Source organism: Lynx rufus, unplaced genomic scaffold (genome assembly GCF_022079265.1).
Source record: "Lynx rufus isolate CCGP_SWC_20201006 ecotype Redwood Valley unplaced genomic scaffold, mLynRuf1.p SCAF_8, whole genome shotgun sequence".
NCBI lineage: Eukaryota > Metazoa > Chordata > Mammalia > Carnivora > Felidae > Lynx > Lynx rufus.
In genome coordinates this window covers 3516269-3524349 of record NW_025814896.1, presented here as the reverse complement: position 1 = coordinate 3524349, position 8081 = coordinate 3516269, and the positions used below count along the sequence as shown (strand labels likewise).

The 8081-nt window shown below is 54.0% G+C and overlaps 1 protein-coding gene across 1 annotated transcript; it reads right to left on the bottom strand.

Annotated features, from left to right (window-relative positions):
* Positions 1 to 4416: 4416 nt before the first annotated feature.
* Positions 4417 to 8051, bottom strand: PPP1R3D (protein phosphatase 1 regulatory subunit 3D). Its single transcript, XM_047068055.1, has one exon. It carries the CDS (start codon positions 7587 to 7589, stop codon positions 6696 to 6698), a length of 894 nt encoding a protein of 297 aa, XP_046924011.1. The 5' UTR covers positions 7590 to 8051; the 3' UTR covers positions 4417 to 6695.
* Positions 8052 to 8081: the final 30 nt, after the last annotated feature.

The following is an 8081-nucleotide window of genomic DNA, read 5'->3' as shown; positions in this document are numbered from 1 at the left end:
TAGTTCTAAGCGATTCATAGTATTCTTTAATTTGTACACATGTAAATCTAGACATAAATTGCATGAGCATAATATGGATTCTATCATAGCAGAGGGCAAGTAAACACTAGAATGATGACTAAGTTTATGTTTATAAAAAATTTAGTAAGATTCAATTATTCAAAAATAATTTCAGCATTATTAAAAGAATCTTAAGATTAATGTTCATTAATAATTTGTATTTTATCTTAATCTTAAGAGAATTTTAATATTTCAAACATTTTTAAGGAAAAATATTTTTATACTATGTCATGTTCTTATGAAAATATTCTCAAATTAGATTTTGAAAGCAATTACATATTGTTTTAATCCTTAAATCATACTGTCCATAAAACACAAAAGTAAAAGTCTTGATTGTAACATATTGGTGATTTATCCAAAATTAAAAATTATGGCATATATAACTTCTGACTTACATAGATCGATATTTTATTACCTATCCAAAATTCACCAGTCCATCACCAAAGATTCAGTTAATCTTTGATATTTTGCCAACATTCAATCATAAAAATAACAGCTTTACACATATTTGTCTATTTTATTGCGATGAAGGTATATCTGTAAAACTGAAGATTAGAACATTTTATTTAACATTTGAAAACTTGGTTAAAAAGTTTAAATACTTAAAATATATTTTAGGGACATCAATTTGTACTCTTTTCCTAGGGCCAGCAACTTTGGGGGCAGGCATGCCTACGTCCTTATTGCTTTTCTGCCTCCACAAATAAAACAATTTGGATTTGAATCTAAAATGTACTTTACGAAGTACTCTTGAGACATGAAATACAGCAAAAATCACTTATGGCCAAGAGGCACAAAAATGCTAACAAGATGGTTTAGTTCCTAGACTACCTTCCTGCAAGATGTCAGCCAAGGAAATCTGATTAGTATCTACGCAGGTCGATTGAAAGTGAGAAAACTAAACAATCCGGTGACCTGTCCCTCCGTCGCAAGGCCGAATGCCTACTGGCCTCAAGAGAGCCAAAAACTGAGTACCGTTCGTTAAACAAGCCAGACATTTGCAGCTGAGCGATTAAGGCCGACTCTAGAAGGAAACAAAGGGGATACACTCAACTGCCAGAACCAGTGACCCCCTCCTAAAATATCCTTCCGAGGTACCACGCAACAGAACGGGAACACCAAGAGGACGTAAGAAACCCGGCACAGAACACTTTTCACAGAGACTGTGGGGCTGTGTGTCCAAGCAGGCTTTGAACCCCGGTCCACTTAGGGGCAAGACAGAACCAGTGAGGTGATGAATGCGAACACGCAGGCGGACGAGGACGGAGGTTTGAGAAACGCCCAGACAACTTGACAAACAGGAGGGGCGTGTACTTTCCCCGCAAAGCTGAACAGACACTTAGCAGCCTGGGATCAACACAAGGTCCCCTCCAGCACCGGCCCGACGGCTCACATTTACAAATGCAAAGAGGAGGCCGACCCCGCCCGAGGGACGGGAGGAAGGGGGGGGTGCGCCACGGGGGGCGGGGGCGACGGGATGGAGACAAGGGAGGACGAGGAAAGGGGGAGGAGGACGGGGGGGGGTGCCGGAGACCGGGGATACGGGGTGGGGAACGGGGTAGACGGGAGGACAGGGGATGGGGGTGGGGTCGGGTCTGGGAAACGGGAGGACGGGTGCGCGCGGGGGGCCGGGTGGGGGTGACGGGGTGGGCGAGCCGGGGGGGGGGCCTAAAGGACGGGAGAGGAGCGAGCACCACCTTTCTGAAACGTTAACCCCAACTGTGTCATCAAACCCCCGTGATGGTATTACCATGGAGGCCAGCACGCGCTCCCATTTTATCCGAGCAGGGCAGGCGGCGCTCAGGAAGAAGGCCGCACGGGGCACGGAAGGCCAGGGAGGGGAGCACGTTGGCCACGGCGAGCCGGCGCGCGGAAACGGCACCCGCAGATGGAAGCGCGACCAGCCCAGCCCCGCACCCCAGCGGGGAGCGCGGACCACCCCGCCACACCCACGCCAACGGCGGCCAGCACGCCCCCACCGGCGTCCCCCGACAGGCGGCACGCGGACCCGGCGGGGCCCCGCCCAGATCCTCCCGGCCCACACCTGCCACACCCACGGCTGGGCGGCCGGCACGCCCCCACCGGCGTCCCTCGAGGGGCGCAGCGCGGGCCCGACCCCGCCCAGCTCCGCCCCGCCCACCTCCTCCCGGCCCACTCCGCGATCTGCGCGAGGCCGGCCCGGCCGGGGTCCGCCTCTCCATCCCGCCACCGCGCCGCCCAAGTCGTTTTCACCACGGCTCCGCCTCAACCGTCGGGAGATGGCCGCCCCCCCCCCCCGCCCCCGCCGCCAGAGGCCGGCCCGGTGCCGCGGTCCTTCTCCACACAGCCCCGCCCATCAGGGTGGCCCGCCACGGCCCCCGGCTCAACCTGCGGCTGGAGAAGGCCTCCGCGTCGCGCCCACGGAGCCGCCGTTACGGTCGCCGTCCCGCCCCGCGTCTCAGGCCTCAGCACCTCACCTCAGGAGGCCGACGGAGAGCGGGAAGCGTCTGCCCAATCGGCGCCGCCTGCGTGCGGGACCCCGTCCTATCAGCGCGGCACGCAGGCCAGGCTCCGCCCCTCGTGCCCGTCAGCGACGCCGGGGTCGCCTGAGGCGGGGGGAGGCGGGGGGGGGGCGGGGGGCGCGACTCCTGGCCTCACTGGGTAGGTGGACCGCGGCGCCTAGGCCACGAGCCCTGCCCCTGCCCCGGCCTCGCGGACGCGCCCCAGGAGCCCTGACTTGCCTCTGCAGGATGCCGGTCGGCCCCAGGAGACTCCCTGGCTATCCACCACCACTCTGGACGTCGACGGCTAGACGGGGCCGCCGAGACCCGGGGTACCAGCCTAACCCGCGAGGGGGGCGAGGGTCCGACTCCCTGGAGGAACACACACTGTGGCCCGCGGACGACCGCAGAGGCAGAGCGGGCGGGTCCCCACTGACTCTCGCGTACTGCCCCTGCTGCTTGACTTTACGGGCCGGCCACCTGCTCCACCCGGCCACGCCCCCGGAGGTCACGCCCTGAAGACCACGCCCCCTGGCGCCCCGCCCCGCCCCCATCTTCATTTCCTAGAAGCAGGAGGTGCCAGGTTCTGCTGTCCTCTTTAGCCAAACCCCAGACTCCTGAGGGGCACCAGGCCCAGGCCATCTAGGGGCGATACTGGGCACAATCATCGACAATATATTCCAGGCTTTTAGAACATTTCCGTTTGAAGTGTCAGTTTAAACGATAAGATCAATGGATGCTTGGTGTTTAAAAACATGCATGGATACATGGATACAGCAGACAAGCACTTCAAAATTTAAACTACTGATTTCTCATCTTGCCACTTTTTAGTAGAGAGAAAAAAATAATTGTCCCTTCTATTGTTTCATGTGTCTGGAAAGCAGAAGGATTGTTTAGTAATACCACATGGAAGATCAAAGCAGATCAACTTAATCTTACTTGAATTGTTTTTAAATGGGTTTTTAGAATGTGGTGTTAGATGGAAAAACCTCATCAATCAATCACAATTGGACTTTCAGTTAAATTTAACAAGCACTTATTGGGAACACCCCATCACAGGACAGAGCAGGTGGATTCTGGTATAGGTTTGAATGCTGACTTTGCTCCTTACCAGCTGTGGGTCTTTTGAAGAATTAAGCCTCTCTGAGCTTCATTCTCATCAGCTAAGAAAATAGGGACATTATCTACCTGGTAATTTTCAGAGTCTAATGAAATCAATACATGCAGTAGCTATCACTGTGGGCAAGCCAGTGAGAATGAGTGAGTGCACAATAAATGTCACAGTTTCCTTCCCCTACGTGCCAGGCTCTGCACCGGGTGAGGGAAGGCAGATACACACTCATCACTCCATACACAGGATTCAGTAAGCACTGAAAGAACAGTAGAGTAACTATCCCATACCCTACATTCCCTTAGAGCTTTCTTCCTATGTTAGCATCGACCTGGCATAAAGATTGTATCTCACGGGGCGCCTGGGTGGCTCAGTCGGTTGGGCGACCGACTTCGGCTCAGGTCATGATCTCACGGCTTGTGAGTTCGCGCTCCGAATCAGGCTCTGTGCGGACAGCTCGGAGCCTGGAGCCTGCTTCTGATTATGTGTCTCCTTCTCTCTCTGCCCCTCCCCCACTCATGCTCTGTCTCTCTCTCTCTCTCAGAAATAAACATTAAAAAATTAAAAAAAAAAACCTGTATCTCAGTTTCTCAAAGACATACACAACTGTGCTTAAGCTGAGGTACAATCACAATTCTTTTTTGGTAAGGCCCTAAATTTGATAGTGCTTTAGGAAGGACAACACATATATGAAATGATTTAAACAAACAAGAAGTTTCTCAAGTCTTTTTTCTGTATTAGACCACAAGAAAAACACTCATCAGATAACAATGTATGCACATACTTTAATATTTAGGCTTGAGTGAAATCATCTTAAGTGACATTAAAATATGTTTGGGGAGACAACCCCACAATTGCACAATCCACTGCAAAATTTTAACATGTAAGCACTATAACTGTGTTAGGGTCTGAAAGTTCTCCTTCAGCTGAACTTTTATCAACTCCTGAATCAACTAGGCAGGTATATGTAAGTTTTTAAATTTTTAAATGTTGATTTTTTTAAAGGCACGTTGAGGTTCTCTTATTATCGAAGACAAAACATTTACTTTATATTCCGTGACCAGAACCTTTTTGGCAAGTGACTGTCACATGGATAAGATTCTTACATGCCTTTACACAACAATACATTTGGCAGCTCTAACTCTTACACCTGAATACTCTGGACAATTGTCTTGCATTCTGGGCTGGGGCCAACGACACAGCAGCCAAGGCTCTCACAGGCTTGCTGACCTAATTGGACAGTTTATTAAACAGCAGGAAATGGAACCAGGCTTCTGTCTCTCTTGCATATCAATGTAGTGCACAGTGCTAATAGCCAAAGGTTGTTCAATTTAATTACAATACCTTAAATCAAAATTCAGTGTTGTTATTATCAAAAGGTACCAAAGAACGCCATCCCTCTTCTTGGAATTTCAGAAACCCAGAAGTTGCAGTTATAAAAACCAGTTGGTTAAAAGGCAAAACACATCTTTTACATATTGATTTGATAAATGTCAGTAAGTATTCAACAATTTAGAGTGAACTTATTGGTGACAGCTATCACAGATTCACCCCACCGGTTTCAGCTGTATCAGAACCAAACGTCACAAGCTGGAGACCCTGTTCATATTAGCTGGGTTTTCACACCCTCAGTGCTGGCATCTGCTGTCAGAAACCACCACTCAGCACCAAAAGAAATGATCAGCGCCTTGCTGGGTGTTTGAAGTCATTGTGGCATTCAGCAGGGGACAATGGCCTTGACTTCTTGGAGATTTAAAAAACAAAACAAAGAAGACAAAGCATTTAACAGTTTAAAAACTGGGGGGGGGGGGGGGAGCCCAGACGGATGTTAGAAACTCTATCTGAAGGCACAAGGATGTTAGAAACTCTATCTGAATAAAGTTGGCAGATAGCTGATAAAACTGGGCATATATAAATACAACTTAAAACGATTAAAAAGTATAAATGTTTGTGATTTTTTTCCTCTAGGGCTCTGGCTATTGATGAAAACACCTTCTAGTTCCACTTGGTAACCTGACTTCTGAAAGATGACTGCTGGGAATTTTCTGACACTTAAGCAGACATAAAAAAGAGTCACCTTAATCATCAAAAAGGTAATTGCAAAGGGCATTGTTGCCTGAAATTACTCTATAGAGCTGCCTGGAAATTGAAATCACTTAAGGCAGAATTTCTTAAAATGTTTAGGTAGTCTCAAACCTAAACAGAATGGCCTGATCACATGCAGATACAGAACTGTCAAACACGAAGAAGGGAAACTCACAAAGAGAGAAGAGAGACTCCAAGAGAAGGGGCTGTTTGGCTAGTTTAGAAGTTAAGCTTTTCCCTCTTCCTTGGCTCTTCCTTTCCTCTTCCACGGCCTAACCAGGGCAGCCTGAACTCCCAGGAATGGTTGTATGATGACTGATGAGGCATAAATTTCTTGCCTATTAATAGTTTCCCACTGTTAGAGGTCTACAGGCTTTGGCAAGCAAACCTAGTCTCAGGTTTTCCTTGTCCCAGGGCAGAAATGCCTCAAGGAACCACGGTGGGAGTCACACCATGCGTTCTGTTTACAATGGGCACAAACACACCAGACTGACTTATTCTTTAGCTTGTTAAACCCAGAATGTTCCTGAGAAGGCATCCAGTAAGGGTAAAATGTTCCAACATCACAATGATAATAAATAACAGCTACGTTTACAGAGACCCAATCAGGACACATGCACAAGCCACAGGCCTTTCCAAAAAAAAAAACCAACTGACCCCACGTGGACCGTCGCCGGAGGGGCCAACACTGCCATGCATCTCCCCCCCCCCCACCCAGCACCCTCCCCCCACCCCGGGCGTGACACTACTCGGCCGTCTGGCCACCTGAGGCTACTTTTTGAGACCTAGCGACACAGGCAGTTCAAGTAGAAGATGGGAAGGGCCACTTCCCAGGGACCCTGCAGCGGGAAAGGAGGTCAGAAGACTCAGGCAGGGGGGGGCGTGTGAGGAAGCGTCGCCGCCTGGCCCGGAGTGCCCAGCGCGGGAACCACTGCGGGGCGGCCTTAGAGGGGACTCGCTCAGATGAAGTGGATCCAGCTCTCTTCGCACTCCCCGCGAGGCATGTGCAGCGCGTGGTTGCGGCACGTGAGGCTGTAGTCTCGGCCGTGGTTGTTGTCCCAGTACTCGGCGCCGGCCACTCGGTAGCGCAGCGCGAAGTGCACGCGCGAGCCGAGCTCCAGCAGGAAGGGAGGCACCGGGAAGCCGAAGGCGAAGACATCCTCTGTGCCCGCTGCGCCCGCGGGCCCGCGCCACCTGGCCACCGCCTCGTGCGCGCTGCGCCAGTCTGAGAAGGTGTAGCGCACCGCCACCTGCTTCTCGAAGGCCACGTTGCGCACGCGCACCGTGCCGCTGATGCCCAGGTCCGAGCAGGTGACGCGCTCCAGACAGACGAGCTGCCGCCCCAGGCGCTCGCCGAAGTCCGCGGCCTCGACGGGCGGCGGGAAGTCGGGCACCAGGCACTGCAGGGTGAACTCCAGGTCCTGGCTGCTGCAGCACAGGTCCGAGTTGATGGCGAGGCGCGACAGCACGTGCAGCGGCACCGACGGGTCTTCGCCCGCGTTGAACACCTTGACCTGCGCCAGCTCCAGGCCCAGCGCGTCGGCGAAGCGCACGCGGAGCTGTCGGCTGCAGCCCGGCCGGCAGGCGGCTCCCGGCGCGCCCCCGGCCTTCTGGCGGCGCTCGGGCGAGCTGGGCAGCGAGCGCGCCCGCCGCAGGATGATGGGCCGAAGCGGGGGGTCGCAGCCGGACGGCTCCGGAGGTGGCGGCGGCGCGCGGCCCGGGCTCCCGGGGGGCCTGCAGGGCCGTGGCTCCCGGGCCGTGCCGCCGTCCAGGTCTGAGAGGCAGCTGAGGCTCCGCGGGGCGGGCTTCCGGGGCCCCGGGACCGGCGTCGCCGGGCCGAGACCTCCGGACATGGCCCGGCCAGCCGTCGGGCTACGGGGAGGGGAAAACGAGGGGCGGCCTCCGGACCCCGCGCCCCCTACCTCGGGGTCCCCGCCGGGCCGGAACGGCAGCGTGCAGGGAGCGTCTGGGGCGGGCTGCGCTCTCCCCTCGCCCGCCACCGCGCCCCCCGAGTCCTGGCGCGGGTCTTCCGCCTCCGGCAGCGAGAAAGGAGCTCGTCTGCAGACACAGGAGTGCTTTTTCTCCAGGGGAGAGGAGGTTTTTCCGGGCGCCCCCGGGAGCGCGGGGTGGCGCCTCCCTTTGGCCGCCTCGGAGCTTCTCGGGGGCGGGGGTGGGGGGGAAGGCTGCGTCCGTGGAGCCGCCCCTCCCGCCTTCCCCGCCCGCTGCGTTACTTACATGGCTGCAACTTGTCGGGGCGCAACTTCCCGGCGAGCCTGCGCCCCGCCCCTCGTGACGCCGCCGCGCGCCCGCCCCGCCGGTGGGGCGCAGCCCCGGAGCCCGCCGTG

What these genes read in the sequence shown, in the direction of transcription:
- PPP1R3D (XM_047068055.1), bottom strand. Translation starts at nt 7,589, where the DNA reads ATGTCCGGAGGTCTCGGCCCGGCGACGCCGGTCCCGGGGCCCCGGAAG.